At 38.8% G+C, this 18,405-nt stretch overlaps 1 protein-coding gene across 4 annotated transcripts in view; it reads left to right on the forward strand.

The window, feature by feature from the left end:
• Nucleotides 1–14,063, forward strand: part of LOC130909568 (stonustoxin subunit beta-like) — a 61,481-nt gene extending 47,418 nt beyond the window's left edge. Inside the window, exons 3-7 of one of the 4 annotated variants that reach the window (XM_057826207.1) lie at nucleotides 39–12,002; nucleotides 12,072–12,113; nucleotides 12,208–12,270; nucleotides 12,355–12,497; nucleotides 13,513–14,063. In XM_057826207.1, coding sequence (XP_057682190.1) covers nucleotides 11,951–12,002; nucleotides 12,072–12,113; nucleotides 12,208–12,270; nucleotides 12,355–12,497; nucleotides 13,513–13,920 — 708 coding nt within the window. In that variant the 5' untranslated portion in view covers nucleotides 39–11,950 and the 3' untranslated portion in view covers nucleotides 13,921–14,063. Of the gene's footprint in view, nucleotides 1–38; nucleotides 12,114–12,207; nucleotides 12,271–12,354; nucleotides 12,498–13,512 lie in introns of all 4 variants that reach the window. The other 3 variants (XM_057826205.1, XM_057826206.1, XM_057826204.1) reach the window with 3 other exon arrangements.
• The last annotated feature ends 4,342 nt before the right edge of the window (nucleotides 14,064–18,405 follow it).

Below are 18,405 nucleotides of genomic sequence, written 5' to 3' on the forward strand. Positions count from 1 at the left end.
CGCTCTAATCTAATTTCAGTGGCAATCTTTTCCTCCAGCTGCTGACATTTGAGCTTGTTAAGAGTACCTGGGGCATGTACTCAAATCTCTCCGGTCCATCCAGGACGGGACAAGTGACATCATCGGTTATGCGAGCCACCTTGGCGCCTCCCTGCGATACCCACAACACCTTGTTGGCCGTCCGTGGATCGAAGGTAAGGTCCATCCAATCTGGTGAGAACAGAAATGAGTTTTGGTCAAGAAAGCAAACACATTTTTTGAATAAAAACCTATGTGTTTACGTTTGATGAGATCAGATCGGGTCTTTGGCTCTGGCATATCTGGATCGTAGACTGGGGTCTTCTCTGCGAGGGGATGTGACAAAAATGATATTTTGACCTTCATTCACAGACAGTCAATTGAATCAAAATCAAAATATCGATGTAATCATATTTAGTCAACTTTGAAGTCTTAACATTTGAGCATTTGTTGCGTTATTGTGTTAAAAATCAAGCAAATCAAGTAAAGTCAAAACCAATTTTCAAATAAATTGACTTACTTTTGGTTAGGCTAGTCGTTAATTGATTATGTTCAGTCACAAAATGTTAAAGGGAACCTTGAAACCTGTCAAATGGCATCAATTAAATATTTTTGGCAAGCCGCCTAGGATTAGTTTAAAGACACTGCTGATGAGCTGGAATCGGATGCAGGCATCTCTGTAACAAAACAATCTGACCAGCAGCAGAATGTGACAAAATCATGCCAATCATCAGTCTAGCTTCGCTTGCTAGCTAGCACAGCTATTCTCCATGTCCAGCCCAACCGCGTCATCATCGCCAGCATGCATTGCGCACATAAAATATGGCGTCCTACGTAGGTCGAAACGTACTAAATATTATAGATTTTTAAATCAATGGAAAAATATATTTTTTTAATAACATATCTTAGTAAAAGAAAACAATTGTGGCTTATGAGAGCCTACAAGTCTTTCATTTCGAGGTTCCCTTTAATAACTTTGAGTCAAGGTTGTCATTTTTTTGGATGTTTCATTGCAGTTACTTTTATTTCGTATTTACTTTTGTTGTTTTAATTATCTTTTGTATTAAAGTTTTTGTTTTTATTAGTTTATATATTTAAAAAAAATATAACATTTTAAATCAAGTTTTAATTAGTTACCTACTTCGATGATTGACTTTTTAGTGTTATGTTCTGTTTTGTTCTGTGGTCTCTGACTTTGAAAAGTATATACACATAAAGTAACTTAACTTTCTTACCAATCATTATTTATTTATTAAATACATGGTAATTTTCCGGTACTCACACAATTTCTGGGTTCTAGATCACAGGACTGATTTATGTACACTCCCCTCCTCCCAATCACTTATCTTCTAGACCCCCACCCCTCTTTCTTTCCCTGGTTAACAGGCCCCCCACATCGTGTCAACCGGAAATACATCTAGCTGACGATAGCACCAACATATTCATAGTTAGTGTAGGCGTTCAATGTATTTCTTGTTGTTGTTTGTGTTTCTTCTGTCCCACTTTCTTTCTTTATTTCTGTTCCCCCATAACGCGTTCCTGTTCGCCGCTTTGTCCGAGATATGTTGAGTGATCACAATGGCAGTAGGTCATACTCAAATGTGAAACATTAAAACAGTTCAGACCAACCAGACACTAAGACTTCCATTCCCCGTGTCAAAAAAAAAAAAAAAAAAAAAAAACAGAGTAATTTTTGTGTGTAACATTAACAAAACGGTGACTGTGACATTGTGATCCAAAAAAGGTGATTTCAGTATAAAAGTTGGAATCAATATTCGTATTCGGTGTATGAACCTATTACAAAGATGAAAACAAAAGGACACTTTTGTTGTAAATTTAGTAAGGTTTGTAAAATCTAGTTTCAGTTCAGTTGTGTGTAGCTTTTAATAAAAAAACACACACACATTTTCATTTGGATTTGTTTTCAAAAATTTTTAAATTTTAGTTTGAGAGATTTCTGTTTCATAGGGTTTAAGGGGCTTTCGAAGAAGCAACATACAACCAAAGGGGGCCTTATTTATTGAAATCATTTGATGCTGTCGTAATGTTATTCTATACATTTATTGACAGTGTAGCACCATCCAAAGCATTTCCCGGCATCACCAAGTTATTTGAAGGTACGGCTTTCCCTGAGAGTCTCTAAGGTCAATCTACTTGGCTCCAACATTCACCTGGTTTAACATCTCAACATTTCGAAGCAACAACATACAACCAAAGGGGGCCTTGTTTATTACAATCATTTGATGCTGTCAAGATGTTATTCTATACATTTATTGACATTGTAGCACCATCCAAAGGATTTCCCGGCATCACCAAGTTATTTGAAGGTACGACTTTCCCAGAGAGTCTCTAAGGTCAATCTACTTGGCTCCAACATTCACCTGGTTTAACATCTCAACAGATGGCGAAAGCGAGCCAATGTATGCTCGCAAAAGGCCATCTGTCTCTATCACATCAGCACATCCATGACAGCATGATGGTATGCGGGGTAGATTTTCGGTGGTTGCCAGAGATTCTTTTGCAACACGCTGCTACTCTATTTCATGTTTGTTGACACAGGAAATAAAACAAAAATATTTTTCTATTGCGTTATTATTTACCTGTTTTTGTACCTACTTACTGACAGAAATATTTCCATATTTGAATCAAAACCTGGCTTGTAAAGCTTTCCAAGGACATGACAGGTGTTAATCCCATAATTTAATATATAGGGATCATATTATGGATGATGACATTCACGAGAAGATTTATACGATGTTACATAAGGAGGTTGGCGCTAATAACAGTTTTGTAATCACGTACTTTTTCAGACCCTGTTTTTCAGCTATAAGTAGAGATCAAGAAGTACAGAAATTTAACTCCACGGTAATATATTTTATTTATACTCGCTCACAACGACAGCATCTAAAATAAAGTGTTCTAACACATGGAGCTTGGAAAAACTATGACTCATGATGGCTCAAGACATGAGTCAGTCTCAAAGTGTATGAACTTGTCTTCATTTTCTATATTTTTTATCCTCTGGAAAGCATGTGTGAACTGATATATATCTCCTAAGACACCTGTTTGCTGTCAAAGTGATGAAAATATCTTGAGGTTGTCCTCACTTGAACCGTAACACACTGCAAGCGCCTTCCGATCACTGAGTGAGTAGGTATTACACAGGACACGTTACCAATCTAATGAGATTAAATCTCGCCTATCCATTTTCTATAAGGTTTATCATGACTGGTAGCTGGCAAATCACAGCAGACACAACAGATGCAATATAACATTGAAAATTCTGTCTTTGTAAACATAACAATATGATTTAGATTGACAAATGGTAAAATATTTTATGACTGTTAGCCAATTTGAATGTATTGTACTTGAATTAGTGTTCAGTGCCGTTTTCCGTCAATGGAAACTACAAAAACCTTTTTGTCTTGTATTAATATTACTGGATAATGCAGTACAGTAATCAATGGTGTTGCATATAAACGTGATGTACAATCAAAGTTTTCAGCAGGCCAACCAAAAACAATCTATCAGGAGTGATTTAGTGACATTTAAAACATGAAAAATGGCAAGAAGTATAGAAAAATAAAACATTTAATTAGAAACATAACATTTTTAACATCTGATAAATTGCACGGTTTCTATTTTTTTCTTTAATTCACGTTGTATCCTTCTAATTAGATTTATAAAATGCACTTGGAAGTACATCAATACAAAAAGTGTTGCTGTTGAGTGTAATGTGAATAAAAAATATTTTGTTAAAACTTAAACTATTGAATTTATACATTACATATCAAAGTTTGTTGTATCTTCTACTATTTACTAATTGTTTGACTATATATAAAAAAAAAAAAACCTTCCCTACCAATTGTAGCATTTTCAGTAAAAATATATTTTTCTGCTAACTCCTTTCAATGTAAACATGCCACTAATAGCAAAGCTATGCTATGACAAGCATGAAGTCAGCCAATGAAAAACAGTCTAAAGTCAGGCAAAGCTGCGTGAAAAGAAGACAATCCAGCTCACCATTGTCTGACCTCCAGGTGTTTGACATCATTGTGTCTGTGGTAGGCATCCTGATCGTGGCTCACAAGTTCGAGTCACTGTGGTGTGCGCTGAGTGACAGGTCTTATATACCTCAAATGCGGGACACAGGCGGCAGTCACGGTTGGTGGTGCCGGCATTCAATGTGAGATCGGAATTGGTAATGATACTAAGAGGTGTGTAACCAGATCGGGGTTTTAATGTGGTTTTCTTAAAACGGAAACATGGATGCTTGGATGTGAGGGCATCCCGTTGTGCCGGGCCAAAATACTTGCTGCATCCCCGACCTTTAGACGTGGCACGCGGTCAGTGCTGATGCAAGGGGATGACTTTGGTATGTGTGATAGCACCCAACAACACAAACAAAACATAAACACGACCAAATACATAAACTGTTTGTCTGTTTGGCAACAGAAAAACAACATTTCCATGTTGCTTTTTCTGACAGTAATTCCATGTCTCTGGTGTAACCCTGTTCATACCAAAAGCCATCTGGGATAGACTTCAGCTAACCCATGAAGTCGATGACAGCATCATGCTGTGAGGTGAAGGAACTGGGAGACTATAAGATTAAGAGCAAAATGAATGGAGCAATGTACTGCGATATCCTGGATAAAAACCCCTTCCAATGGCTACTTGACCTTAGGCTAGGGTGACAGTTCAGGTTTCAGCAGGACAACAACTGCCAAGATACCAAAAGAGTAGCTTCACGATAAGTGAATGTCCTTGAGTGGCCCAAACCGAGTCTGAACATAAATCCTATTGACCAAATCTGAAGGGATCTGAAAATTATTGTTGACTTTATTATGCACTACAGTTGATGTCATAGTTTCTGATACTTGTGATTTACGTTTTGGCTTGAGCAGGCGATACAGTCAGCCATTCAGGTGCCAACCCTCCCGATGCAGCCAAGCATATGCCTTAAAAATATTTTATCCAAAAGCAACAAATCATACAAATACCAGTAGGGCTCAAAGGCAGTATCAGTTAATTGGATCCTTGTTTTGAAAAAAGTCAAGTCCAAAGTCAAGCTTTTGTGGAGGAACCAATGTAAGAGCCTCTTTGGCCTATCACCAGTGTTGTCACGGATTACTTAAAAAACTAATTTAATTACTGATTACTGATTATACTTCAGAAAGTAATCTAGTTACTTTACTGATTACGTTATTATCAAAGTAACTAAGTTACTTTAAAAGTAACTTATCAGTTACTTTTTACCAATTTTTCTCCTTTTGCTGCCTCAACAAAAACATAACAGAAAAATGTCATCGCGTGTAATTGAGTTTTTCACATAAGGCTTAATCTTTGAGTAAGCGGGGGTTTAATTAGTCGATGGAGTTGATTTCAACCACCATTGACTCGCCCTACCTTAGCCATTCTGGAGCCCTAAAACTAACAAATAACTGACAAACTGCACGAAATTTGTTTAAATCAACTCCAACGACTAATTAAACCCCCACTAACTCCAAGATTAAGCCTAATTTTAAAAATTCTGAACTTCCCCTTTGAAATAAAGACGTAGCCGTTAAAATGTTGTCTATAAAAGTTGTAAAGCAACATAAGAAACAACAAAAATTAATGAAATGAACAAAAATCCTACAACGTACTTTTCATAATGTGTCAAAACCTTTTTTCGAACAGATCATGTGACTAGCACCTTGGAGACTATCCTTTGCTTTGCTAAGCCAAAACTACACCAGAGGAGGCAAGATGGATATTTAGAATTTCTTTAAAAATCTAAGCTTTCAAACGCTACCAACAACAACTTGAACAGTTGATTGAACTTGAACAGTGTCAAGATGTGCATAGGCTGTATACTGTATACAGTATTGGCCAAAAGTTTGGAGACACCTCAAAGGTGGATACTTTGAAGAATGTAGAATACAAAACCTGTTTTCAGTTATTTCACTTTTTTTTTGCCATTCCACATGTTCGTTCATAGTTTTGATGTCTTCAGTGAAAATTTACAATAGTAGTGAAAATATATAAAACGCAAAAATGATGAAGTGTGTCCAAACCTTTTACTTTTCTTTCAGAGTCTTCAACATACTTTTCCTCCAGTCCCACAAATGTAAAACTCCGCCTATGATTACAAACTCTAACTATAAAATGTACATAAGTACAGAGTTGTGTACAGAGTTTGCAATGCACGGAGATATTTTTGTCATCTTTACTGGACAGATACAGATATGTGAAGTAATGGCTGTATCTCCAGTGAGCAAATGCAGCCGTTTGTTGTATCTCTCCGGCTCCTTTACTGTTAGCATCCTGATAGGTAGCCAGGCTATGTTGTTGACCGCCATGGCAGCCGGCGCCCACACAGCATGGTAATACACGTGACCCGTTTTTTTTCCGATGACAAAACGTGAGATGTGATGTCACTCCCAAACTCAAGAGCAGTATTATTTATTCAAATGCTCTTCGTACATGACTACAGTATTCTTCATTCTACATACAGTATGAGGCAACAACAAAATAGTAACGCACAGGTACTGACGAAACTAACTTTAATCAGATTACTGGCTAGGAAAAATGAACGCTTTAGATTGCTCGTTACTGAAAGAAAGTAATGAGATTACTTAGTAACGTGTTAATGACAACACTGCCTATCACCTATCACGAGTTTTTTGCGTGAATTTCTACACATGCAGCACATTCAAACTTGTCCCGTAATGCAAAACTGTTTTCCCCACGATCTTGTATATTGTTACTTTTCAAAACTCTATGATACCGATAGACATGTGCCGATTACCGGTTTCAAGGTATACCGTGGTATGAAAATGTCAAGGTTTCAAAACCGCAAAAATTTCCATCATATCGTCCCTAAGTTATTAGCTATCTTTTATGACCCAAAAATGCATGATCAATCGCTCACTTACAGCTGTAAGGCTCAACCCCCCCTTACCGGTTGTTGCTCAGTGTCAGTGAGTCAGCTGTGCTACACGATGGCAGGAGGACGTGAAACTCCTGAACTTTTTCCCCCATCGAAAAAAAGGAAATTGCTGGTATGGGAATACTTTGGTTACAGAAAACTTACAGGCGGCTGCGGCTTAGATGAGGAGCCAACGGACATGTAAAACATGTTTGCGGAAGATGGCTGCCGAGGAGGCAATACCTCCAATATGATTTCGCATTTTTACAAAATTAAAGGTTAGTAAACACTGTCATGAACGTTTCGCACTAGCTACGAGAGTTAACTCCAGCGTGTTTAGTATGTCTCCCGGTGATAAAACGTGTTTTTTTTTCTCTCTGGCAACTGTGAGTGAAATCAGTATAATTGTATCAGTATTCACAGCGTTGTATATGGTTATATATTGTAATTAGTGTAGTATATAAAGTTTTATACAGAAAGTTTTATACAGATTTAAGGAAATAACTATGGGTTGGTCATTTGAAAAGTAACTCACAAGGCAAAAAAAGAGTGAGCACCCAAGCTGTATAGTATATCTGGTATTCTACATATCATATGCAGGAAGGTACAGTAGGGGAACATATATAAATATACATAACCTAAATACTGAAGTCACTGCAAGTCACACGACAAAGTGACAAGAGCCGACCTCCATCATTACATCTTCCGTTTATGGTCCCGCCGCTTTCATGTTCCTCGAATGCACGAGCCACGTTAGCATCGAAACGCGAGCCGTCGTAAACGCTCCTCTTTAGGTTGCGATGGCCAGCCATTTACAGCTTGGCACGCTGACAGTCAAGGCTGGCCTGCCCCACTCAGGCTGACGTAGGCCCACACGAGAGCTGCATGCTACACATTACATACAAAGCTGAGCCGGCTCGCAGGAATGTTTTGACAGCAGCAAACCATGAGTTCATATATGTGTCTTCTCTGTTGACAGATGAATTGATCTGGGATCAAACGCAGTGACCTGCGTGCTTGCTGATCGCTACACTGAAGGTCATACCTTTGAAACCAATATTACCATGTAAATTAATTTCTTTGACTCAGACGGTGCCTTTGGCGACCAATGGCAATCCATTTGAATTGGAAGAGGCTGGAAGCTACCTAGTCCAAATTTATCGCTGTCAATGGCAGCTAATTAATGAGTTGAAAGCGTAAAAGTCTAAACATATTCAATTTATACCTTCTGCATTGTAGCTGGCGATTTGTCATGCGATTCAAATCATCCATTCATTTTCTGTTTCAACAACCTTTGTTTAGCCAAAGTACATCATTAAAATCTAACATCAACCAACCATGAAAAAGTATACTACACTAAACACCATAATCTTTCTGTGGTCAATTAATTAATCGCTTTGAGAGTTGTCGGAAAATGGTGGCGTGTCCTCTCCGGGTCGAGGATGAGATCCTGCCCCAAGTGGAGGAGTCTATCTAAGGTATCTATCGATCTTGTTCACGAGTGAGGGTAGGAGATATCGGGAGATCGACAGACGGATCGGTATATAATGGATGGATTGATGGATGGCTTTGATAGTTGAAGTTAGATTTTTTTTTGTAGTAGATATGCAAAAGTAGGTATACGGTAGGTTGTAAAGCATAAATTTCGTTATGATACAAAAAGAAATATATCAAATTGTTAGGGGTGTAACGGTACACAAAAATCTCGGTTCGGTACGTACCTCGGTTTTGAGGTCACGGTTCAGTTCATTTTCGGTACAGTAAGAAAACAAAATGCAAAATATAAATGTGCTAGTTGTTTATTACACACTTTTGTGCTTTTCAACAATAGGAACATTAGCCTATACAAAGCTAGAATTTGCTCAAAAAGTAGCTGGTATTTAAAGATAATAATCCAACAACAATTTGCCTTTCAGACCCCGCGTATGGGTCAGCTTTCTTTCTGAAAGAAAGAAGAAAAAAGAAGTCCTGTGCTAAAGAGAAAAGCAATCCCAATGACAAAGATTTTAAGATGTATTTTAAAAATGAAATACCTCAATGAATCCTTTTTATTCTTTTGAACGGTTTTCAAAAGCTTTATTGATGGATTTTCTCAAGTTAAAGCGCCACACAGAAATTAATAAATTTAATTGTGTAAGCAGGATCTGTGTATTATTCTTATTATGTAATTACAGGTGTTTCAGCTCATTTCGATTTATTTTATTTAAATGAGCTATTTTTTTTTTTATTATGTGTTTATAATTTACAAATGTGATGTAGTATTCATTTATATTGTATATTTCATGTTGTATAACTGTGAATATTAGTTCCTACTTGTTTTGTTGTGGTAGGAGGGTTTTGTATTGAACACGGGGCCGTGTTGGTTATTATTATAGCTGAGAAGACAGCAGTAAATAAAAAAAGACAAGTCAACTGTGCCCCGATCTACCACTCAAGAGATCTGATGGACTCAAAAAGTGGGTTACGATTGCATATTACTTTGAAAATCGACCGGATCCACCGTATTTTTACACGAGTGACTTCCGGTCTGCCCGATACTAGCTAGTAGCATTGACGCAGGAGGGCCACGTCTTGCGTCAAATAATAAACTCTGCCGTTCTTTTTGCGTGCGTCGCGGTGATCCGCTTCTGGGACGCCTCTAACACGCGGCCGCACTGCAACTGGTGTGTATTGGCCAATTGACTTTAACGCCCGCGTTTCACGGCGTTCTCGCGGCGGCCACGTTGTCGCGTTTCTGGGTCATATACTGTCCTACCGTGTTGGTCCCCATTATAGTGGAAAAGACGGAGTAAATAAAATCCACACAAAGAAACTGTAACCCGATCGACTCACAGCCTCGAAAAGTAAGGGTTACATTACGTCAGAAACTCGTTCGGTACGCCTCCGTTCCAAACCGAGCACCCCGTACCGAAACGATTCAATACAAATACATATACCGTTACATCCTTACAATTTGTTGAACAACTATACCATATTTGTTGATAGTACAAAGCCTGCAATCACTTAAAGTGCCTGTGACAGCATAAAAATAATCTTAAATAGCATAATTATGTGAATTGGAATCATATTTTGGGATGACTCCACCATATACAACAATTTGGAAAAGGGTAGATGACGAAAAACAAGTCTTGTAATCTGCCGTTTAGGAAATAACAGTCTTGTGCTCAATGGAATATGAAATATTAAAAATGCATTTATTCAGTACAGGATGGTAAAATTCCAACATAATGGTCAACACTGCTGACTTCTTAACCTTCCGAACGATATTTTATACCATCGGATGTAGTCCAGCTTTTGTCATTTCCCTGCCCCGGCTTTTGAGACGGCGGAAGAGCGTAAACAAAACCGGAGAAGTGACAGCAAGCCGACGTTCTAACCCGAACCGAGCGGCTTCTCCAAGTCTTTTTTTCGCCTTTCGAAAACGAAAAATCACACAAAACTACCCCAACCTTATATCACACACGGCGGAGAGGGTGAGAGCCTTCCCCGATCGGCCCGTCCCCGGCGGCGAGCAAGTTTCGGCTTGTCGTTCCTATGCTGCGGGCAGGAGTGCTTGTTGCCGGGGAAGCAGCTGGAGAATGACCACGGGACAAACCGGCCGACGTAGGAGGAGTGTGTGGCTGCCCTGAGCCCAAGCCGAGGATAGTGGTCTATTGGTGAGCACACGAGGCAGACCGAGGGGGCAGAAGTGGCCATGATATGTGAAAAGCCGCCGGTCGTCGGCTGAGTTGCCTTCTCGGTGGACAGGGAGCATTGTCACCCACAAAATGCAAGCCACATCCGTATTAAAACATGTCCCATGATGCCAGTATTTGACATAATACAAAACACGTAGTTTACTCACTTCCATGTCGGTCTAATGGTCCCACAGTTGTTGGACTTGCAGTGAATGAGAACTTTTTGAAACCCAAAAAGGCTCATACGCCTTTCCCTGGTGCAGCAACAAAATCCTGCAGCACATTGGGCAGGTGTGATGCAAAAAAATAAACAAATTCCGCAAAACCACTGTAATCCACAGTCCTTCTGCATACGATACTAATGGCTGTATTGTGAAGATGGTGACCCGGCTGACGTCACATTTGCATTCTTCCTCAATCCAGGAAGTCACTCATTTTCATGGCACGGGAATCAAAAAATTGAATAAATAAATCGATTGCTTCCACACACATCCAAGTGGTTCATTTCATTCAGGAGCATAAAAAAAATGTGAAATATGAAATAAACATGCTTTTTGCTGTCGGTACTTTAAAGGCCTTTGATTGTTATCCGATATTATGTGCAAATATACTGTAGCACATTCAGTTAAATTTCACCAATTGCAAGGGAAATATAAATCAATTTGGATATTTTTGACAAATGAAAACATTTTCTATTGAACAAAATGGCATATCTAAAACAAGACTATTTTGATCTGTGTTTTGCATTCAATCAATTTGATTGGATCGTTGCTTAACCAATCGATATATCAATTCAGATCGATGTACTGTTCACATCAATATATGGCTTCTGATTTCTAAATTTCAGATTATACCACTTTTGAACTCCCTGTGTAATATACCAACCAATTAGAGTGAAACTGGATGATGCCTCACGACCTGCTAATGTGCTGCAGCACACTTGTATCGCTTATTAAATGGCTTATTCATATCGCTCACCACATGTAAGGCCTTGGTGTGTTTGCACCTGCTTAGTCGGTGTAACGCTCCCTTTTCCTTTTTCCAAGATGCAAAGACATGTGTATGGCGGTCTAATCAGATAAGTATGGGTATACAGGCCAGGCGATGCTTGGTGTCAACACAATGATCCCACCTTGGCAGTCTCTGTTACTCCTATTAGTGAGCTCATTCTCTGGACATACCTTACCAAAATGTCAGACCGGAGACTCCAGGGAGCCAAACAAAAGCCTCTTTCCTGGGAGGGTGTACATGTACAGTATATAAGATGGCACATGGCATAACTGCAGCAGAGCTCAACTGACAGACGTGAACGTGCTTAACACACCAGCAAGAGGCGATAAAGATGCCAACCACCGCAGCCAGCACAAGAATCCTGCTTGCAGCCTGCAATCCTAGTAAGTGGAGCACATGGAATATCATTAAAAATGCTGATTTGATGCTTAAAAGTGTTTCATTTATCTTAGCGAAAATAGGGAAGAAGACCAAAAATGTGATTCCTCTTCAAGGTGAGTTTTCAAACACACACAAAAAAAACTTTGGGGATTTTGTATTCATCTATTAATGACCCTCATGTTTCAACCTTTTTTGTCTGTTATTTAGAGAAAATTCCTGACTATGATCCCGACATCCCGGAGCCAAAATGCCGAGCTGAACTCCTTAAGTGTAAGAATGATTTTCTCAACAAGTTTTTTCAAATGTCTTATAACATATTTTTAAAACAAACCTGCTTATTTTGAAATTTTACAGACTGGATCAAACTATCTCTGGATGACAAGACAGCCAATAAGATGCTGTGGATAACAGACGGAGGCTCCAAAGTGTTCCGAATGACTGATGACGTCACTTGTCCTGTACTGGATAGACCAGAGAGATACGAATATTCACCTCAGGTTGGTTCCCACTTTTTAACAAGCATTAACGTTTGTCTGTTAAATTTCCTTGGACAGTGATTACAAAAATCTTTTTTTTTTTTTTTTTTTTTTTAAATGTTAATAGAAATTTCAACACAAATGGTTCAGCAACTCAGGTTGACAGAGGATACATAAAATTGAACTTATCCATATTCTTTATCCTCTGTGCCAATTGAAAAAATAGACCCTTAGGTAGATATTTGTAAAATTACCCAAAAATAAGGAGAGAAGACGCTCAGTTTTCTTGGCCAAGGAGAGCAAGGAGGGACTAGACAGAGAAATGCTAGATTACGCTGTACAGTCACCAAAATTGATCTAAAAAAAAAAAACTCCTTGCTCTTGCTTTTATTAGGGGTTTGTCCTAACACAGAAGGGTGCCGCCCTAAAGTGAGGGGGAAAGCAAGCTGGAGACACCCATGTGATTTTGGTTGGCTATGTGTGAGCATGTAGGTGGAACTACCTAAATACACGTGTGTAAGCAAGGGCACTTAGGTAAAGTGGTCAGAATGACCCAGACACTTCAGTTATGCAACGCCGCGGCCATGGAAGATGTCCCCGAATGGAAGATTGTCCTCGAAAGACTAGACGAAAGTCCAGACGTAAGATGCTGAAGATGTCCTAGAAGGTCTAGTTACGCAATGTTGCGGCCATGAAGCAAGGCAGTTGTCACCCCGACCCTTTTTTAACACTTTGTAACACTTAAACATTATACCTAGTATAGCAAGCAATAATCGTTTACTGGTTATATCAAATAAGAAAAAATATGGCAACATGTATTATGTATGTATTAGGTATATATGAGCACAAGAAAATATTCAATCAATAAAGCAAATATTCAATCAACCCTCGATAATTAACTCAACACTCTGCCAAAAATGAACTCTTGCAGCTTTATACAAAGCAAGCTGTAAAACACCTAGTATATGTACAGTATGTCTACTATAAATCTGTGTACACAATGTTTTACTTAATAGCACTCGTTTTCCATTCTTAGGTTCTTTGCAAAGAGGGAATCCTGGGCTTTCGAGCGTATTGGGAGATCGAGTATTCCGGATGGGTGGTGGCCGGGGTCACTTATGAAGGGGCTGGACGAAGGGGACGCGATGGCCCCTGTGGCCTAGGGGAGAATGAACAGTCTTGGGGTATCGGCTGGGGGGGCTCACATTACCAGGTGTGGATCGATGGCATCAACAATGGAATCTGGGACGTCCCTCAGTACAGCACCATTGGGGTTTACCTGGACCACCCAGCAGGGGTGGTCAATTTTTATGCCGTGGAGGAGGTCGAGGGCAGGCGAGAGGTGAGACTCTTGCATCAGATTAAGAGTTCCTTCAAGGGGAGGATGATGCCTGGTTTCTGGGTAGGACAAAAGTCCTCATGCACTATCAGTTTGAAGGAATAAGCCTTTTTTTGCACGCCTGCCACCATTTCCTATTTTATAATCAGTCTGCAGATAATTTGATGTGGATACAAAAGAGTCGCACTGTGTATATATACATTCAGAGGTTTTTATATATTTATATTCTTCAATAATATATTTGTGTATGTGTACGCATGTTAATTATTTTTGTTTGATTTATTTTTGTAGCGATGTGTGCTTTCAAATAAAAAAAAAATATATATTCAAAACAAATTGTGTTCCATTCCTTCCCATCCAATATTGTTTAAAAAAAGAAAGAAAGAAAGGAAAAAAATCATTGGGATAGTTTAAAAAAAAAAATATTGATTTTAGGGAAAAAACAAAATAATAGGCAATTTCTAGAAACAAATATTCACCACGAATTTGCTATTGCTGTCAGTGTTAACCCATTTTAAATATTTCTTTGTGAATCCTTACATTTTCTTGCTAATTATTATGCCAAACTATCTTGCGCGACAATAAAAAGTTACACTTTAATTGAAGGCTTCTTATGACTGTGTTGTAATCATGATACGACACTTGTCATGAATATGAATAGAATTCCCATTAATTGTCATTCAGTAAATAATACCAGTTTTAAGCCATAGTTCACATTGTTTCCTAGACCTTTGCGTTAGAGTTCAGGGTGATGAACTCTGTTAGGGTTACAACACTTAATGACATCTGTTTTATTATTGTAGTAAATCTCAAGTGTTTGCAAGGTTGCTAATTAGTCAATCAAAAGAAAACGCAAATAGTTTCTGATTGTAGGTAGCAGTATTAATAAATGATCTTATCAAGCATGCCAAGCATGCCTTGGACATTAAAACACCGTTTACAACACGTCACTTCTGTAATGCCGAGGTGATAAGCGGTGCTTTAAAAAGACAAGCTTACAGCAATCCATCAGTGTCATTCTGAATCCATCATACCTCCAGCTGCTTTCCACCTTTCATTCTTCACCTCCTGTTGAAGCTCTGTGGGTCAGAGGAAGCCCGAGGATTAGACTGCTGACATAAAACTTGATCTTGCAAAAACAATAAGCACATCGATGAACAATGATTAATGAGAGATACTGAGATAAAGCTCTATTGACGGTTTCTTCACATTGTTAAAAAAGAATGGGAAAAAATAACAACCAAATGGAAACATGATTCAGAATTTACTTAGAGTCTACTGATTGTAACGTGGTCTTTGTTTCTCCCTGCTGGTTGTATTTGGAATCACATGTATGCGTTGCCAACGCAGTACAGTATTGTACTGTATGTTCTAAGGTTTTGTGCAGTTTCAGGATTATGTTGCTCACAATTTTATGCAGGAAAATAGGCCTATATGAAAGAAATTAATGTTTTGTGAATGTTTACTGTGACTGAATTTGCACAATTCTGCCGGCCCGCTCGAGAAAAATTTTCCTTCACATATCGATTGCTAATATCAATTTAATTTAATTTTCATATTAATTTGTTGAACTCACCTATTTTTTAACGCCAGAGTCACTATACAGAATGAGGCAACATCAGTTACCACCATACTTATTGATTCAAAATGGCAATTATTTTTATGTATAGACCAGGGTAATTGGGAGAATCGGGACACTTCCAGCCTGCCAACCTGACATTTGGGCCAGTCGTAATAACATTTTTATTGAAGCTGTCACTTACTCACTCGTTAATAACGGCATTAATGCAACGACCCTTTGCGCGATAAATTATTGCCCTTCTAGCATCCCGTAGTTTAGAATTCAAGACCCCGTGACCATAAGCGGATTTTAAGGGGGGCCAGGTGTTTTTTTTTTTAAATGGGTCAAAATTATTTTTCGAACAGATCATGTGACTAGAACCTTAGACAGTCAGTTGTTTTGCATATGACCCCCCCCCCCCAAAAAAAAATAAAAATAAAAAATAATTAGGGGAGGGCAATTTTATTTTTCAAAAGATTTTTTTTGTTTGATTGAATTTTTTTTTTTTTTTTTTTTTTTTGATTGAAGCAACTTTTTTGGGGATTGAATGATTTAGACTCAAATGTCCTACCCATAATATGGTCGAAACACAACAAGGATGGCTTCAATCAAAGAAAACGTTTTCAATGAAAAATTAAGTGTTCAAATGCTAATTTTTCAATCTCAAATCTTTTTTCGCATTCAAAAACGTGTTCTATGGTTGAAATTCTTATTTTTTGATTGAATAATAAAGACAAAAACTTCCTAGCCAAAATGTGGCGCAAGCACATATCAACATTACTTCAATCAAAAAAAAAAAAAAAAAAAAAAACAATCAAGGAAAATAGATTCACATGCACTTTATTGAGTTTCAGATTTATTTTTGCAAACACATATATATATATTTTTTGATTGAAGCGACTTTTTTTTTTTTTTTAATTGAAAATATATATTTTGATTGAAGCAACTTTTTTGAAATTGAAAAATAAGACACAAATCTACTTCCATGTTGCTCCGCCCAGGGGATACAATTTTTGACTGGAGTAACTACATTGGCACCACACCTGCGGGCGTACCATATTCAATGGATGACGATCTTGGCGAAAAGTATTGGCTAAGCAGCCTGATTTAGAATTCCACTCAAGAATGATGGGAAACAAAACAAAAAAAACACTCATTGTCAACTTATTATTATAAATATTCTTGTAAGTTAATTTTATTGCTGACAGTGCGTTTCGGGGTCATCAACATGTTATGCCCCCCCCCCCCCCCCCCTCAAAAAAAAAAAAAAATTCAAACTCCGCCTATGCCCGTGACGCGCTCCCAATGCCGCCAGCTCTGGGAAAGAGTATCATCCTTTTGACTTGATCCTGCGTTAGAACTCATTGTTGGGTTTTAATAGCCGAAATGAGGCACGTTGAGGCAGCGTGACGAGTGTGAACCTGTTTGGCTGTTGGCGCGACCCATTATGGTTGTTTTCTAGCATGTGTTGATGAAAGTACAGTGATGAATCTACCAACGTGTTGGGCAGCTGTCATGGCCGCCCGAGACGCCCTATAGGCGGGCAAAAGCACACGGAGGCTTGGGGTGAAATCCCCTTGGTCGGCGAAACATAACTTTGTCTTTTTAGACGAAAATAAGGCACTCTTGTCATTTTGTTACTGCAATGCACAGATACAGTAAATTGGGAATGAACGTGTAGAATGAAAGAATTTGAATGTTTTAGAGCAGGGGTCCCCAACCTTTTTTGCACCACGGACCGGTGTTATTTGGGTCTTTTTTTCACGGACCGGTGTTCTGACAAATTTTGCAACCCATCAAAAATTACAACGATGCGGTTCTGCGCACGCGCGTAACGTTAAACATAGCCGCAAAATGCGCAAATGCAGCGATTCCAAAGTAAACACTACAAACTTTTTTGAAAGAAAGGAATATTAACTTACGTTTGATCATGGAAGGACTTGTAGAAAAGTTCTCCTCAGATTCATCCTGCCATGTAAGCTTCACACAACAGCTGCACACCGCGCTAACCATTAACGACTTCGCCTTGTCGTTAAACATGAATTAAGAAGCCCGCTTCACAAAGATACGATGTTGGAAATTGTAGCAAGGTTTTCAACGCTCTTGTCACGATATCAGGATATTCCAGAACGACTTTAATCCAGAACCTCGGTAGAGTTGTTGTCTCAAATGTACGTTTAATAAGGTCGCCGTCATTTGCGATCTCTCTGTTTATTCACAAACGGGTCACGATTCCACTCCTTCGCAGTTCGTGGGTCTTCGAGGTTGTAGGCTCGTCAGGTGCCCTTTTCGCCATAAAAATATCCTTTTCGCCGTAAAAATATTTCCAAAGACGTCTGTTTTCCTGTTATCTTCGCTCGTGTGGGGGCTAATTATTTCCGGGAACAAATGTGCTGCGCCGCGGCCTTTTAATACGCTATTATCGAGGACAAGCGCACATAGATGTATTGTATACACAAACAAATTGTACTGCTAGCAGTCCAATCAATGGACTTCTATGACAACATTGTAATCTATCCCGTAGTATTATATCTAGAGTAGACAGAGATATTGGTGTGTTAAGCAGGGGCACAGGGTTAATTTGGCCAGAATGCGGTCGTGTTTAAATTATTTTTTTCTTTGCGGCCCGGTCGCAAATGCGCCACGGACCGGTACCGGTCCGCGGCCCGGCAGATGGAGACCCCTGTTTTAGAGCACCTAAAACCTTCAGCATGGAGGCTCCAGGCACTTGTTGTGGCTGCCCGAAGCTCACTATTTTTGGGCACAAATACGGAGGATTGGGGTGACATCCACGTTCTCAGGCAAAACATAACTTTGGCATTTCAACCCAAAACTCTGAGTTGGACTGATGGGCACGAACTACCCTGAAATGCACAGGTGTTTGCACTGTATAAGTGCCCTGGGTAATTGGGATACAGCCGTTTCGGTGAGTTAAATCATTTTATCTTTCACATTTTTTGTTGTTGTTGTAATTTTACGTCATAAATAATGTGAAACCACTGATAACCAGTGTTGTTAATCTTACTGAA

This window comes from Corythoichthys intestinalis, chromosome 21, assembly GCF_030265065.1.
Source record: "Corythoichthys intestinalis isolate RoL2023-P3 chromosome 21, ASM3026506v1, whole genome shotgun sequence".
NCBI classification, from domain to species: Eukaryota; Metazoa; Chordata; class Actinopteri; order Syngnathiformes; family Syngnathidae; genus Corythoichthys; species Corythoichthys intestinalis.